The 18,387-nt window shown below is 34.2% G+C and overlaps 1 protein-coding gene across 1 annotated transcript in view; it reads left to right on the forward strand.

Moving 5' to 3' along the window:
• Positions 1-18,387, forward strand: part of LOC101959192 (disintegrin and metalloproteinase domain-containing protein 32) — a 131,322-nt gene that overhangs the window by 57,895 nt on the left and 55,040 nt on the right. Inside the window, exons 7-10 of the mRNA XM_078031249.1 lie at positions 5,742-5,810; positions 9,480-9,551; positions 9,896-10,062; positions 16,730-16,811. Of these exons, the coding sequence (XP_077887375.1) occupies positions 5,742-5,810; positions 9,480-9,551; positions 9,896-10,062; positions 16,730-16,811 (390 nt within the window). The remainder of the gene's footprint in view (positions 1-5,741; positions 5,811-9,479; positions 9,552-9,895; positions 10,063-16,729; positions 16,812-18,387) is intronic.

The raw sequence follows: 18,387 nt of genomic DNA on the forward strand, positions 1-18,387 counted from the left end.
TGCCAGCCAGATTTCTATATCCAACAAAACCTAGTTTCAAATTTGAGGGGAAAATAAAAACTTTCCATGAAAAGAATAAATGAATTCATGAGAACCAAGCCAGCATTACAAAGAATACTCAAAGATAAACCACACAAGAGGAACTAAAAAATAATTCCCAGAACTCACAGAGGAAGTTCAATGGAAGAATAATCTATTAAGTAAGAATCAAGACAGGGTAAAATATAGCAAAATGTCAGGAAACCATAAATAGTTATCCTTACTCACACTAAATGTTAATGATCTCAACTCCCCAGTTGAAAGGTACAGGTTAGCCAAATGGATCAAAAACCAAGAATCAATTATATACTGTTTACAAAAGACTCATCGTATAGGCAAAGACATCCACAGTCTGAAGATAAAAGGATGGCAAAAATATTCCAGAAATATGGTCCAAGAAAATAAGCAGGAATAGCTATTCTCATATCTGACAAAGTAGATTTCAAGCAAATATTAATCAGAAGGACAAAGAAGGTCACTACATCTTGTTAAGGGAATGATCCAATAAGAAGACATAATGATAGTAAAATTTATGCCCCAAATGTCAATGTGCCCAATTACATGGAAAAAGGACTCCATGACATTAAATCCTGCATAGACCTCAATACAATAATACTGGGTAATTTCAACATACTCTTATCACCAATAGACAGCCCATCAAAACATAAAATCAATAAAGATATGTCTAATCTAGATAACACTACATAAATCATGTGCCACATTTTTTAATCCATTCATCCACTGAAGGACATCTAGGTTGGCTCCACAGTCTAGCTATTGTGAATTGTGCTGCCATAAACATTGATGTGGCTGTGTCCCTGTAGTATGCTGTTTTTAGGTCTTTTGGGTATAGTCCAAGAAGAGGAATAGCTGGGTCAAATGGTGGTTCCATTCCCAGCTTTCCAAGGAATCTCCATACTGCTTTCCAAATTGGCCTACTGCTTTCCAAATTGGCCGCACCAGTTTGCAGTCCCACCAGCAATGTACAAGTGTGCCCTATTCCCCACATCCTTGCCAGCACTTGTTGTTGTTTGACTTCATAATGGCTGCCATTCTTATTGGAGTGAGATGGTATCTTAGGGTGGTTTTGATTTGCATTTCTCTGATTGCTAGAGACGATGAGCATTTTTTTTTTTTGTATATTTGTTGATTGATTGTATATCTTCTTCTGAGAAGTGTCTGATCAGGTTCTTGGCCCATTTGTTGATTGGGTTTTTTTTTTTTTTTTTTGGTGTTTAGCTTTTTGAGTTCTTTGTATACTCTAGAGATTAGAGCTCTATCTGATGTGTAAAAATTTGTTCCCAGGATGTAGGCTTCCTATTCACCTCACATATTATCTCTCTTGCTGAGAAAAAACTTTTTAGTTTGAATTCATCCCATTTGTTGATTCTTGGTTTCAATTCTTGTGCTACAGGTGTCTTATTAAGGAAATTGGGGCCTATCCCCACATGATGGAGATTAGGGCCTACTTTTTCTTCTATTAGATGCAGAGTCTCTGGTTTAATTCCTAGATCCTTGATTCTTTCTGAGTTAACTTTTGTGCATGGTGAGAGATAGGGACTCAATTTCATTTTGTTGCCTATATACACAATGGAATATTATTTAGCACTAAAAAATAATAAGATCATGGCATTTGCAGGGAAATGGGTGGCATTATAGCAGATTATGCTAAGTTAGCCAATCTCTAAAAAACAAATGCCGAATGTCTTCCCTGTTATAAGGGGGTGGGTGACTCATAATGGGGAAGAGAGGAAGAGCATAGGAAGATTACCTCAACATAGGAAGAGAGGTGGGAGGGAAAGGGAAGGAGAAATGGAATTACATGGATGGTGGAAGGAGACCCTCATTGTTATACAAAATACATGAATGAAGATGTGAGAAAAAAAGAAAAAAGAAAAAGAATAGCACTACCCTAGATTAGGTAGAGAGAAGTGATGGAAGGGCAAGGGAGGGGTTGGGGAGATAGGAAGGATAGTAGAATGAAACAGACATTATTATTATTGTGTGTATATATGTGAATGCATGACCAATGTGATTCTGCAACCTGTACACTCAGAAAAATGAGATATTATATCCCATCTGATTCAAATGTGAGATATGTCAAGGTCATTATACTGTCATGTGTAACTAAGTAAAACAAATAAAAATAAATAAACAACACTATATAAATCAAATGGACCTAATGGATATCTATGAAATATTCCACCCACAATCAGCTAAATTTACCTTCTTCTTGGCTGTGCATGGAACTTTTTCCAAAGTAGATCGTAATCTAGGCCACAAAGAAAATCTTAGCAAATACCAGAAATTCAGTGCAATCCCATGCATTCTATCAGATCACAATGGAATGAAGCTAGAAATCAACAGAAAAAAAGAAACCACATAAACATGTGGAGATTGAACAATTGTCTCTTAAATGAAGAATGGACTAAAAAAGAGATAAGAATAGAAAGCAAGAAATTTTTAGAAATGAACAATAATAGAGATATAGCATATCAAAATCTCTGGGACATTAGAAAGCAGTTCTAGTGGATAATTTCTAGCACTGAATTAGAGAGATCTCAAATAAATAAGCTTATGCTTCACCTCAAAGGCTTAGAAAAGAAGACAGGAAATAATTAAGATCAGCATCAAAATCAATGCAGTTGAGAAGAAGAGAAGGCCTGTGATTAAATCCAATATCCATTCATGTTAAAAATGCTGGAGAAGCTAGGGATCAAAGAACTTACCTTACCACTGTAAAGGCCATCATGACAAACCCAAAGCCAACATAATAGTAAATGGAGAAAAACTAAAAGAATCTCTTCCAAATTCAGGAACAAGATAAGGCTGTCACTCTTACCAGTCCTATTCAATATAGTCATTGAAACATTAGCTAGAGCAATCAGGCAAGAAAAGGAAATCAAATGGCTACAAATAGAAAAAGAAGTCAAAATGTCTCTGTTGGCTGACAATATGATCCTGTATCTGGAAGACCCAAAAACTCTACTGGAAGAGTTCTAGAGCTCATAAATGAGTTTAACAACGTAGCAGGATACAAGATCAACACCCATAAATCAATAGCTTCCCTATACTCTAACAGTGATTCAGCAGAGGAAGAAATCTGGAAAATCATACCATTCACAATAACCTCAAGACAAAAATTTAATACCTGGGAATTACTCTTAACAAAAGAGGTAAAATAACTCTAAAGTGAAAATTATACAACACTGAAGAAAAATTGAAGAAGATCTTAGAAAATGAAAAGACATCACATGTTCTTTGATAGGCAGAATTAATATTGTCAAAATGGCTATACTACCAAAAGCCATTACAGAGTCAATGCAATCCACATTGAAATACCAATGACATTCTTCACAGAATTAGGAAAAATAATTCTTAAATTCATTTGGAATAGTAAGAGACCCAGAATAATCAATGAAAGAGTAAGCAAGGAAAGTGAAGCAGGAGGCATCACAATGCCTGATCTGAAGTTATACTATACAGCTGTAGTAACAAAAACAGCATGGTATTGACAACAAACTAGACACAAAGAGCAATGGAATAGAAGATACAGAGACCAATCCACATACTTAAAGTTGTCTAATATTTGACAAAGGTGCTAAAAATCTATCTTGGAGAAAAAACAGCCTTTTATATTAAAGGTACTGGGAAAACTGGATAGCTATGTGTAGAAAAATGAAATTAGACCCCTAACTCACCTGCACAAAACACAAATCAAAATGGATCAAAGACTTAAGAATCATATCAGAAACTTTACAACGGCTACAAGAAATACAGCACCAACACTCCATCATATAGGTGCTGGCACTGACTTACTTAACATGATCCCTAAAGCACAAGCAATAAAACCAAGAGTCGATAAGGGGGATGCTATTGAACTAAAAAGCTTCTGCACAACAAAGGAAATGATTAAGGGCATGAAGAGATAGCCTACAGAATAGGAGAAAATTTTGGCCAGCTACTCCTGTTATAAGGAATTAATATCCAGAATATATAAAGAACTCAAAAAAATGTATCACCCCTCCTCAATAACCCAATCAATAACTGGGCAAAAGAACTAAACAGAAATTTCTCAGAAGAAGAAACACAATGGCCAAAAAATATATGAAAAAATGTTCAACATCTGTAGTAACCAGGAAAATGCAAATCACAAACTACCCTAAGATTTCATCTCACTACAATTAGAATGGCAATGATCAAGCATATGAACAACAGTAAATGCTAATGAGGCTGTAGGGGAAAAGTTCCACTTGTACATTGTTAGTAGATTGCAGAATAGTAAAACCACTCTGGAAAGCAGTATGAAGATTCTTCGAGAAACTAGTGATGGAACTGCCATATGACCCAGCTCTCACTCCTTGGCATTTTCTCAAAAGATCTAAAATCAGCATTCTACTGCTACACAGCCATATCAAGGTTTATAGCACAACACAGCCACATCACAATAGATAAACTATTCAGTCAATCCAGATGCCCATCAATAGATAAATGGATTACAAAATTGTGACACACACACACACACACACACACACACACACACACACAATGGAGTTCAAGCCATAAGAAAGAATGCAATTATGGCATTTGCCAGATGGAAATGAAGAATCATGCTAAGTGAAATGAGCCAAACTCAGAAATTTAAAGACCAAATGTTTCCCCTCATACGTGGAAGCTAGAGTGAAATACAGGAAATGGGGAGGAAAGCATAGTATAACATAAAGAATCAAATACAAATTATTAAAAGACGAGTGAAAGGCGATCTAGTAGTTAGGAGAATGAGATAGGAGAGGGAGGGCAGGGTGGAAAATGGGGAGAGAAAAGGGGAGGAAGTCATGGATTGAAATAGATTTCCATGAATGTGTGTTTATTGGAATGAACCTGAGTACTATGTATAAAGCTCTAATAAAAAATAAAAAAATGTTGAGTCTTTTATATATGTCACTCACTTTTCTATATATTGCAGCAAATAAAACAACTTACCTTCCATTGTGGGAAGAGATAAGAATATTTATTCTTTCCCTTTCATGTTTTAGCTTTATTCAGCTACATTTTTTTATTGTAAATATATGTAAAAAGTCGCCATTTTAATTATTTAGGTATATAATTCAGTAACAGTTAGTACATTTACTATGTTGTTGCTATTTAATTTTGGAACATTGTTCATCACACCAAAAGGAAACCTTTACCTATTAAACAGTTACGTCTCAGAATATGTCATGTCATCCTCTGGCAACCACTAATCTGCTTTCTATCTCTATGGATTTACATATTTTGGATAAATTCGATCATACAATATGTGACTCTTTTGTCCAGCATCTTCAATTTAGCATAATGGCAGCTGAGAGCATGAAAAGTATATTCCAAAGACACAAAGAGACATAAAGATTTTGTTCTGGAATTATGAATTTTATAATAATAATATTATTATTTTGTTATTTACTGCCCAGGGCAGTTTACCTTTAATAATCTCTTGATTCCTCAGATTTAGAAAAATCTTGGAAGACTGCTAGGTAGAAAACTAAGATGAAAGGAACCTGTCCTCTTCTTTTCAAAAGTAAAATCCCAAATATAATGTCCAACTATTGTGATAAGCAAATACCCTGCTGTGTCTTATAATTGCTGTGGTAATGTTTAATAAATAGTTCTGAATAAACAGATTATAAAATAATCTTATATGTTGTTTTTCTTTTTTTTTCTAGACAGAATTACTTCTTCTGGACTTACCTTCTCTTTATCTAGAGATTCATATTGTGCTGGATAAAGCTTTGGTATGTGTTCTGCTTTTTCTTTGCTTTTAAATATTTGATGTGAAGCTATGATTAGCCTTAGCTAGGGGGCGATTAAAAGATTCCCAGTCTTACTTGCCTGTCACAGATAGAATAGTATAAAAATGTGCAGACTGAAAAATCATATTGTCAACATCGCTCTAGTTTTATCAGCAATGCTTTATTTTAAATCTTTTTATTTTATTTTATTTTTTTATTGGTTGTTCAAAACCTATTTTAAATCTTTAAATAACAATATTGCAAAGTCAGTTTTTCCACAATTTTTAGGGCCTCCTTTAAAACACACTATTTTTTTTAATGGTGACATTTGGTCAAAGTGGGTTGAGGTCCTTTTTGAGGGAAGTCTTTAAGAGCAGTATTAAGTGCAGAGAATGGTTTCGCTCTATAAAATATTTACTGAGACAAGAGTGAGGATAATCTAACTATTGATCCTTGATTACCATAAACAATTTGAGGATCTGTTAAACTTCAAAACCAGGGAGTATAACTTAGTTTGTAGTCAAGTAAATATGGTTTTCTTTCTTCTAATCTTTAAAGAATTCAGAAAATAGGAATAAAAATGGGCTTTCCTGTGTTTAATTCAATGATAGCTTTTGGTTACCACACTTGGAAGCAACATGAGTGCCAATTCCATGCTGAGGACTGCAGGGTTTGTCAGGAAGCACTGAGGTCAGGACAGGGAGTATTTGGAGAAGGATATGACAATATTTGATTTATTAGTGCTGGGAAAAGGAAAAGGAAACATTTAGAATCAAGTTATTGTGATACTTAAGAGAAAATAAGATAGTTCTAATAAACATGACAAGTTTCTAGGAAATATTGTGCATTCTGGAAATTGTTTTGTTTCAGGCTTATAAAATTTTGAGGGTTACTTTAAAAGCTTCTTGATCAAATTACTAGTTTTTCAACCATACTATGCTGACTAAACATTCCCTTTTCTATGTTCTTAGACATATTTTCAAATTCTTTAATTAAAAAAGCATTGAGTCAGCTATGAAATCTGTGTTACCAGATGTTGGCATACAGAGAATAATACTGATAATTTCTTCAGTAACTTCATAAATTGTAAATCTACAATTTTAGCATAGAGAATTCCATTTTATAACTGAGGGAAGCATATGGTATCATAAAAACACAGGTTGGTTAATGGGAACAGATACGAAAATATCCAACTTTAACTTGGGATATTGTAAGAAAGTGGGTGTTTTAAAATGTGGGATTTATTATTATGCAGTTGTGTTGAGGCCAACAGATCAGAAAATGATTGCTGTTGAAAGAAAGTTTATCAATCATAGTTCCCAAGAGAAGGGAACACTCTTTGAAATGCAAGGGCCACAGCCACCAAGATCTGTCAGGAGACTGGGATCAAGGGGGGCATCTGGACAAAACCCTTTATTGTGGATTCTGCAAGAACAGACAAGGCATCCCATGCAAAGTTGATTGGCTAATTTGAATAATTTCAGTGGGCTCTGGAGTGTAGTGGCTGTCCGTAGTTGTCTACCTTGCCCTGGGCAGGAGAACAGTGTCTCAGAGTGTGAGGTTCTGTTAGAGAAAGTGATTGGGCTCTGGACTGACTATTTTGCATTCAAAAGGTGTACTGTTTGAGTCAGGTTTTTTGTTGCTGTGACTAAAGGATCCAACCATAACAATTGTGAGGGAGGAAATGTTTATTTAAAGGCTCACAGTTTCAGAAATCTTAGTCCATAGAAGGCTGGCTTCATTCCTCAGGGCTCAAGGTGAGGCAGGGCATCATGGTGGAGCGTGTGGCAGAGGGAAGCAGCTCATGTGGTGATCAGGAAGCAGAAGGGTATCCAAATACAAATATATACCCCAAAACCACACCCACAATGACCCACTTCTTCCAGCACACCCATCTGCCTCCCTTTCCCACTCAGTTAATCCCATCAGGGATTAATTCACTGATGAGGTTTAGGCTATACCCCAATCATTTCTCCTCTGAACCTTCTTGCATTGTCTCACATGTGAACTTCAGGAGACACCTCACATCTAAACCATAACATATACTCTGAGGCAAGTCATTTGCTAGCTCTGGGAATCGGTCAGCTCAGGATCAGCAAGTCCCCAAGATGTCAAAGTTTAATAAATATGTCATTTTAGTATAGTTACATTAATACATTAATACTGTCATATTAATACAGGGGGACACATAATGAATACCACAAATAGGTAATAGGTGGAAGGTGGGGTCATGGACATTGTGCTAAACCTTCCCATGCAAGTGTTAGAAAAGTTTCTATCATTAAAACACAAAATTAAGAGGCATGTGGAAATGGGTGAATTAAACAATTGATAGAATATTTGGATTATATCTGAAAGGTAATGGAGAATCATTTACAATCTTTAAGCAGGGGAGTGAAAGATTCATTTTCATCTTAGACTCTTCATTTGGCATTAGCATAGAGGTAGATTGCTGGTTGGAAAATTGGAGGGGTAATCATCTAACAGATTATTCCAGTAATCAAGTTAAAAATTTATACATTGATATTAATGGGAATAGAAATAAAGGGAGACCTTTAAAATTTATGAATTTGAATTAGAAAGCCATGTAAGTTTTTGATGTATTAATTTACTTAACAAATTTACTGAATATCATCTAGATACCAGTTCCTTTTCTAGCTATTAAGGATATAGAAGTGAACACATCAGAAATATTTGTTCTCCTGGAGCATGTCCATAATAAATGTGAGATGTAATAGATGATAATACCACTAAAGGGGTGCAAATATAAGGTAGGACAGATTTTTGAGGGAAGATGATGAGTTGAGTTTAGTTTTGAATTTGATGGTTTTGTAACATTCAAGGCATGGTATAGATGTACAGATGAGGTATAGATATATGGAGTTTGACATAGTCACAATCCAGAGTCAACACATATATACACACTCATTTATCTATTCATGTATATGTGTGTGTGTGTGTGTGTGTGTGGTTTTATGCAAAAGTGTCATATTGGTAGTCTTATGTAAACCACTACCACACTCAAGATACTCACAATAATATCATTATAAGACTCTTTACAGACACACTCATACCTTCTGTCTCTCCTTAACCCTTGGCAAACACTAAGCTGTTGTTCTTTACAATTTCACAAATTGCATAAAACACAGTTTGTTTTTTATTGAGATTTAATTCAGCATAATTTTCTTTAGGTTTATCTAAGTTGTCTTATATATCAACAGTTCAGTTTTCTTTTTATTGCTGAGTAATAGTTCATGGAATGAAAGTACTACTTTGTTTATGCTACTTTGTTTAACCATTTGAGCAGTGAAGAACATACTCATTATTTTCAGTTTTTGGCTATTATGAATAAAGCAGTTAGGGACATTCACATATAGGTATAAATGTGAGCATTGGGTTTCTTTTCTTTGGGATGAATGCCCAGGAATGTAATTGATGAGTTATATAGTAAGTCCATTATTTGTTTTGAAAGAACTTGCCAAACTATTTTTCAGAATGGCTGTACCATTTTACATTTCTATCAACAATATGATTATCCCATTTATGTTTATGTCTTATTTTGAAATTAGAGCCCCAAATCTGCCTCAGCTTTCTGTTAGTAGGAGGAGAGTAAATCTCAAAAACATTATATAATGAATTGTGTTTAAATATAAAATTAATTCTATCTTTCAGTATGATTACTTGGGCTCTGATAGCACGATAGTAACAAATAAAATCTTTGAAATTATCAGCCTTGTAAATTCGGTAAGTATTTTTATTTTCATATCAAAGAATTTTTTTGTCTTGAAATTTTCATTCATGGGGGCGGGGGTTGTGGCTCAGTCAGTGGTAGAGTACTTGCCTAGCATATGTGAGGCACTGGGTTCGATCCTCAGAACCACATAAAAATAATTAAAATAAAGGTATTGTGTTCATCTACAACTAAAAAAATATTTAAAATTTTTTTTCATTCATGTTAACTTGATGTATTTCTGGGTAATTAAATCATCCATTTAAATTGAGTATGGATTTGTAAAAATATTGAAAGAATTTCTTGTTATAAATTAACATAAAGATTAATTTTCATATATTTATTTCTTCTGCTTTAGGCATTTACTCAATTGAAAGTTACTATTGTGCTGACATCATTGGAGTTGTGGTCAGATAAAAATAAGATTTCTACAGTTGGCAAAGCAGATGAATTATTGCGTAGATTTTTAGAATGGATGCGGTCTTATCTTACCTTAAGGCCTCATGATGCTGCATATCTATTCATGTAAGGATGATGTTTCAGTATTCCTAGAAGAAAAGGAATATCTGTGATTGTGATGTAGCTTAACTGAGGGACTTGGTATTCATTTCTGACTACTCAGACTTTCATTATTCATTATGTGATCTCTTTCTGTTTGTCAAGCAGCAAAAAAGATTACTAGCATTTATTTCTGAGCATATCAAATTAAGATAAGATTTAAAGAGGTTAAGCTATCTCAGGACTCTCACCCAGTGGGTATATCTAGGTTTTGAACTTAGTTTGTAACTCCAGTGCCCAAACAGCCACTACATTAAGAGATGGGAGTTGTAAGTTTATATCTTGATATAAACTGATCAAAAGTTGGAAAAATAGGTTACAAATATTTTTTTTCTAATAAATTTTTTGCATTATTTTAAAGTTGGCACTTTAACATTTCCTTTTGCATGCATAAGATTCATCTTTCCCTCATGTATCAGTCGGCAATAAATGTTGTTACTCCTTTAATTTTTGGTCATCTGAAGAACATAAAGTAATGCCATTACATAACATCTTAGTTTCCTTTTTTTCTGATGACTAGTGGATTTCAACATCTTTCATGTGCTTCTTGATCACTTGCCTTGTTCTTTTGTAATTGCCTTTTCATGCCATTTGAGTGTTTCTTTATAATTTGTGAGGATGTTTTGAATGTTTAGATATCAAACTTTTGTTTATGAGCATGACAGATAATTTCGTATATCTATAATAATTTTGCTCCAGTATTACTTTTACATTTCATATGGTTAACATTGCTAATATTTTATTTTTTTAAATTTGGGTTTTCTGTATGATGGAAAAGCTCTCTCCATGTTCTAGATTTTAGTCTGCTATTTTTTTAGAATTAATAATATTGAAGTTTATAATTTAAGTCTTTAATCCAAATTCATCTATTTTTTGAAAGTACAAAATAGAGGTGCACTTTTGTTTTCTGTCATATGACAGAAGGCATTGCCTGTGTGTGTCTATGTGTTGGAGTGTTGATCCTATGTTTTCTTCTAGCAGTTGTAAAATTTTGGGTTTGATTCCTAGGTCTTTGATCTATTTTGATGTTACTCATATTTGAATGAGTTGATTGTTCTGTGCCCATGCCAACTCTCCACAAAATGATCGTGTCAAGGGGTGAGTGTAGAGGGAACAGGGTAACTTCCCAGGTTTGTCTGTTTTAAGGCTTTGTCTTTTGTTCTTTCTGTGTTGAATGTTCTTCAAAGTATGCTTCCATTGCTTGCTAGTATTTTTTTAAAACTCTCTATGCCTGTACTAATACTTTCACTCATTCAGCCCATGACTAACTTCTTTCAAGTACATACCTCTTGCCTTCCAATGTGATCTTCTTGGAAATTTTATTTTTGTTGGAGTTGTCTGATATTTGCAATAACTGAAACTTTCTTTCTACTTTCCATGTCTTCTTTTTTTCTGCTTCCTTTTTGTTGATTTGAATACTTTTATAGTTTAAGCATAATATTTGTAACATTGAAATACCATTTAATTAATCTCATTATTAATTTAAATTTTCCTTTCAAATGTCTAATTTCTTTCCTTTTCTCTATTTTCTTATATTATTAGTATATAAATACTAATAATTTCAGCCTATATTATATTACTCCTCATCCACGTTCCTCCTGGGTTAATACAATTATAGAGATCATTAGTAATTACATACATAATATATGTTGATATAGGATTACTTTTAAATTACTACTGCTAATTTCAGCACTCTCTTCATTCAAAGAGGTATTGGGGGTTGGAAGTAACACTTGGATTATGTTGAGTCTACATGTTGAAGCAAGGTATACTGAAAGCATAGGATTTATTAGGAAAAGGTTAAAAACTTACCAAAGACTCACTCATAAAAGAGGAAGAAGAGGCAAACAAGGCTCCATCTACAATTTACAATCCTCAACCTAGGGAGCTCACATAAAAGGAAAGGGATGAATTAAGAGGGAAAATACACGTACTTAACCACTGAGCCACATCCCCAGTCTGTTTTTATTTTGAGATAGGTTCTTGCTAAGGTGCTGAGAGACACATTAGTTGCTGGGGCTGGCTTTGAACTAAAGAGCCTCCTGCCTAAGCCTCCTGAGCAACTCTGATTATAGGTGTGCACCACTGTACCCAGCTGAAAGCCTATTTCAATGAAGAGATAAGAGATCCTGAGAAGAACTCAACCCAGAACTCCTGGAAATTAAAGATACAATAAATAAAAAAAATTCAGTTGAAAGTATCATTGACATTAGTTTATGTAGAATACAGAACTTCAGACCTCAAAGACAGTGTATATAAATTTGAACACTCATAAACTCTGTGTGTGTGTGTGTGTGTGTGTGTGTGTGAGAGAGAGAGAGAGAGAGAGAGAGAGAGAGAGAGAGAGAGAGAGAGAGAGAGAGAGAGAGAAAGGGTGAGAGATACCATGATTGACTATACGAGAACACTGGGACATAACAAAACAAAAAGTTATTGGAATTTAAGAGGACATGGAGATACAGGCTAATGGCATTGATTACATTTTTAATGAAATAATGAAAAATTTTAAAATTTTATTTATTTTTTAAATAAGAAAAATTTTCAAACCTTAGGAAAGAGACATCTACACACATGTGGCATATAAGAACCCAAATGGAAAAAAATAAAAGACAGAACCTTTTCAAGACATGTCAATAATCAAAATACCTAATAGAGAATAAGGATAGAATTTTAAAATCTACAAGAGAAAAATGTCAGGTCAGTTAGAAGTAAACCAGTAAGACTCACTTCTGACTTCTCAGCTCAGAGTCTAAAATCCAGCAGGGCTTAGCATGGAATAATTCAAGCTCTGAAAGAAAACAATTGCCATCCAAGATTGTTATATCTAGCAAAGCTATCAATCAGAATTGAAGAAGAAGTAAAAATCTTGCACAATAACTGTAAAGTAAAGGAATTCATGATCAGCAGGCCAGTACTACAGAAGAACTCAAAAAGCTAACCCAAGCTCCTGAATACACAAAGCTCATTTGAAGAGCCCAAACAGACAAAGGTCACTAGAAAAACAATAAGGCAAGTGAAAATTAAGACCAAATTAAATCTATGAAACTAACCAAATGACAGAAAGTAATAAATTCTTATCCATAATAATTCTCAACCTCCCAATTAAAAGTCATAGCCTTGCAGATTGGATTAAAAATAAGATCCAACTATGTGCTATTTACAAGAGGTTCATCCACAAGTTGAAAATAAAAGAATGGAAGAAGATATTCCATGCAAATGAATCAAGCAGGAGTAGATAAACAATTTAATGTTATATCTCAGGCCCCTGGAAAAGTAGGAACAAACTAGTTCCAAAACTAGTAGAAGACAGAAAATAACACTAGAGCTCTCTTTATTGAGAAGATAAACAAGATCAATAAACACTTAGCCAAACTTAACAGAGAGAAGACCCCAATCAACAAAATAAGTAGATGAAAATGGAGATATATGAAAAAGCAGATTTCAAGCAAAAATGAATCATTAGAGTCAAGAAGTTCTCTACATACTGATAAAGAGAACAATCAAAAAAAATATGATAGTAAAGATATATACCCCAAATGTCAGAGTAGCTAATTGCATAAAACAAACACTTCATCACATAAACTCTCAGGTGGACTCCAGTAAAATAATATTGGGTGATTTCAACTTACCTATCACCAAGAGACAAGTCATCCAGACATAAAGTCAGTAAATGATTCAGACCTAAGCATTACTATATATCAAATGGACTTAATTAAAAGCTGGGTTCACTTATTCTAAGAAGCACAGGAACCTTCTCCAAAATAGACCATATTTTAGTTCACAAAGCAAATCTTAGCAAATACAAGGAAATCAGCATAATTCCTTTCATCTTACCAGTTCACAGTGGAATGATGTTAGAAATAGACAGCAAGAAAAAAAATAATTGAGACCAAATACATAAGGAGATTGAACAATACTATTCTGGATGAGAAATGGATCATGGAAGAAATGAGAGGAGAAATCAGAATCAAAGAAGAATAGTGATACAACACACCAAAATCTCTGGGACACTCTGAAGGCAGTTCTCAGAGGAAAGTTGATAACTTTAAGTTCCTACAAATTTTAAAAAAGATCCCAAATAAACAATTGGATGTTATATCACTGGCCCCTAGAAAAGCAGGGTCAAACCAGTAGAAGACAGAAAATAGCACTAGACCTGTCCTTAATGAGAAGATAAACAAGATCAATAAACATTTAGCCAAACTTAACAAAGAGAAGACCCAGATCAACAAAATAAGAGATGAAAAGGAGAAATCACCACAGGCATTTCTGAAAACCAGAGGATCATTAGAGATTATTTTGGAAAATTTATATTCTAATAAACTTGAAAACTTAGATGATATTGACAAATTTCTAGACACAAGACTCATCTAAATTAAATCAAAAGACATAGAAAACCCAAACAGATCAATATTAATTAATGGGTGCCTTGGAAAGCTGGTTCCCAGGGGTGAATGTGGGTTGATGAGGCCACATAGCTGGTTTGCAAGCCAGGCCATCTGAACTGTTGGGGGTTACCACCCTGCTGTTTCACAGCTCCCCCCACCCCAACCCCCCGCAGGTGTGTGATGATACTGTGCAGTAGGAACCTCAGTGGGGGAGAGCACAATGTAGATAGACTGCTACGTTCTTTCTGTGGTACAGTGCGGGTATAGGGATTCCCCAGAAATACCCTAAAGTTGACTTGGAGACTTTGAAAGCTGTAGGTTTCTCCAGTATCAAATACTTCAGGTGTCCTTAGTATGACTGGGGACTGTTGGGGACTTTAATTGTACTTTTTCCTGCTGAGAGTAAAATCTCTTGACTCAGAATTGCCCTTGACTGGAGAGATGAAATGATAGATATTTTGCACTTAGCCACTTTTTAATGAGTGCATTGTGGGTCTCTGCTTGGCAACATCTCTGCCACATTCCCACTGCACTCTGCCAGAATATATTTGTGTTTTCTTTGTTTTGGGCTTTTTATTGTGGAGTGAAATATACCAAGTACCTGAACTTGGCCATCTGACTGACATCCCTATATGCATTAATTTTTGTGAGATTTGCACAAAAGGAATTTATTCCATTAGAAATATACAAAATATAGTACAATCATTCTGTTTGAACTTAGTACCACTTTTGAGATCTCAATATTATTTTACTGTAGAAACATTTCACAGATCTACAATTAGTAAGGTCCTAGAATAGATGATATGCAAGGAGAATGATTAGCAATAGTTTATTATGATCTCTGTTCTGCAAAAGCTTACAATCTGATTTGAGTAAATCCTGCAGTAGGCATAATGGATATAGTAAAATTAATGTTGGAAGATATAATTATCTTCCTGTTTACAATTTATAGGAGAGACGGGGAGGATTATAGAAAGATCAAATTTAATGCTAAGTGAAAGTTTGAAGGCAGAGTTGGGCCTGTTTAATTCAGTAGGTAGAGAAAGAAGGTGGAAAAGCATTCCAGGTTCTAAAAACAATGTGATTAGTGTCATGAAAAAAAATTATGTAGTTCTTTCAGAGTATGCAATTTATAGTTAGATATGGGGCCAAACCTCAGAAGGAGTGAAAGGAAACAAGAAACATTGAATAAGTGAAATAGTAGATCTTGATAACAGATTTGACATGGAGTGGGCACATCAAGGGGTGGCAGTATGAAGTAAAAATAAATATTACTGATCTCATAATAAGTGTGTATAGTTTTAGTGGAAATCTTAAGAAGAGATGGATTTGTTAAAGTATCTTTTGGAGGAACTACTTTGGATAAGAAAATGTAATAATTATACACTAAAATGCAAAACTAATGTTGGGTATTAGGAGTTAATACTTTGAAACAGTGTTGGGGGTGGGTGGGTAGATATAAATATCAGAGAGATGGAATAGAGGTTGTAATGGGATGATAAGGCAATTGAGAAGAGCAAATGAGGGAAAAGAATTGAGTATCAAGCTTCTTTACACACATCCTGTCATATTTAAGTGGGTGGAAACTCTAAAGATGTCAGAATATATGTGGAACATCTACATCTTAGTGGCTGAGAGTATGCCTCTGGACTTTTTAAGTTCAAATCTTTCAGTAGCACTTATTAGTCATGCCACCTGTAGAGAGTTACTTTTCCCATCAGTTGTTTAATGCAGATACAGATATTATCAATTTCAGTGGTTTGTTTTGAATGTTAAATGGAATAATTCATGTAAAGTACGTAGACTAATATCATATGATCATTACATGGATTCGTCCCCAAAACTGAAAAATTATGTTTAGCTGAGAAATAATATAGTCATTCCTGTGAGAAACTGTTGAACTTTTGTACAAGAGAGTGACACATTTTTATCCATACATTAAAACTTTTTGTCATTATCATTCAAGAAATTTTTAAAATACTATTTGAACCAGAGATTTAGTAATCTTAACCAGATGTGATGAGTATAGTAAAGATCTAAAAACCTATTATCTGTTACATATGTTTTTGAAATTAAGAGTATTTAGTCCAGTATATATTCAAATTTTAAAACAGTTAAGGACATATTGAAGGACTGTACTTCACTTCACTTTAGACTAGGATTTTATAAACTACAGAGTTAAGTAAGCAAGAAGATTCACATTTAACTCACTCATTAAAATTATAAATGTATATTTATTTATTTAGCTATAGAGATTATTCAAGTTATGTGGGAGCAACATTTCCTGGAAAGATGTGTGTTACTCCTTATTCTGCGGGAATTATACTGGTATGTAATAATTTAATCTTTTAAAAAATTAACACATTAAAAATTATCCAGAGTAATAGCATATTTTATATAGTTTACCTTTAGAAACTGCATTTCTTTTCTATCACTATTAAAACTTTGAAGTGTGTGGAGGGAAGAATATTTTGTAGAACAAGGATCATGTTGCAGTTAGCTATATTTGGAATTCAAAGTGCAAATAAAAATATCATAAATACACATGCATTCCTCAACATACAGGCAAGTGCATCATGAAAAAATATCCATCCATAAGGAGCTTTTTATAGCCCAAATAAATTTTTGCTTATAAACATAAAATTGGATAAACATTGCCATAGATAAAATAGTTTAAAAATCAAATGCAACAAATAAAAACTGAAATATGAATCATTTAAAATATTTCAGACAGTATTTAAAAGAAACTTCTATATGTATTTTAAATATTTATAGTATATTTAAATGTGTCTTATATACAAATCACTGGTGAAATCAAATGCATTATTGAAGGTCATCTAGTTCTCTTAGCCTTTTTCTTATATCACAAATTCTTTGGAAAACAAACAAATTTAAGTCCTACATATTTTTAAAAAGTATACACAGTTTTTATTAGCCATGCCAAATATGTTAAGTATATTTGGGAATGTATAACAAAATTTCTACCATCTGGCATTTTACTATCCCAGCAGAGGTAACCGTTATTAATATTTGAATGATATATATATCTTATTGTGTTTTCCTCTCTATATATTCTATTTTAAAAAGGAAATTGCAGCACAAATTTCTATTTCTGATGTTTATTTTTATGGATGTAATGCATGCACATGGTAATTAAAAGAAAAAACTAAGTATACAGAGCAAGAACTGGTAGTGAAGCTTTGTCCTTTATACCTTCCATGTAGTCCTATTTAAGAATTAAGAGGCTCCTGAAGATGGCAGATTAGAGGCACTTAGCAATGCTCCATGAGATTGAACCCCTCCCCCCAAACAGGTGTGCAGCTGCATGTTGAGGTAGGGGGGCTATAGGAAGGTGCTGGAGTGCAACTATATAGAGTGTCAGTGACCAGATGAAACCCAGAAATATGAGGTTTTAAGGTGAAGAGAGAGAGAGAGAGAGAGAGAGAGAGAGAGAGAGAGAGAGAGAGAGAGAGGGGTATCTCACCTGGAGAGAGATATCTCACTTGGTAGGGGAGGGGAAGATATAGAAGCCAAAGAGATGGGCATAATTGCATTTTGGTACTGATCCTGGGAGGACCACATTCATGGGCAGTGGATTATGCAAGATCTGTAGAGGGTTCCTTGCATCATTCTATGAGTGAAGTTCTCAGGGGAACCCTGGATCCAGATGCACAGCAGAGATCTCTCTTGAGCAGATATCACTCAACAAATTCCAAAGATCTGATTGGAACTAAACCCCAGCCACTAGAACTTCCATTTAGAATTCTGTATCAGCTCCACCGTGGTTTTTCCAGACAAAGCTTGACTGTACTTCCCATTTGATCATCCCACCTTATACTAGTGAAAAGGGAAGCTGAGAGCTATTACAACCAGCTTTGGTTCCAGGCCACTCCAGCTGGCAGCT

This window comes from Ictidomys tridecemlineatus, chromosome 14 (assembly GCF_052094955.1).
Source record: "Ictidomys tridecemlineatus isolate mIctTri1 chromosome 14, mIctTri1.hap1, whole genome shotgun sequence".
Lineage (NCBI taxonomy): Eukaryota > Metazoa > Chordata > Mammalia > Rodentia > Sciuridae > Ictidomys > Ictidomys tridecemlineatus.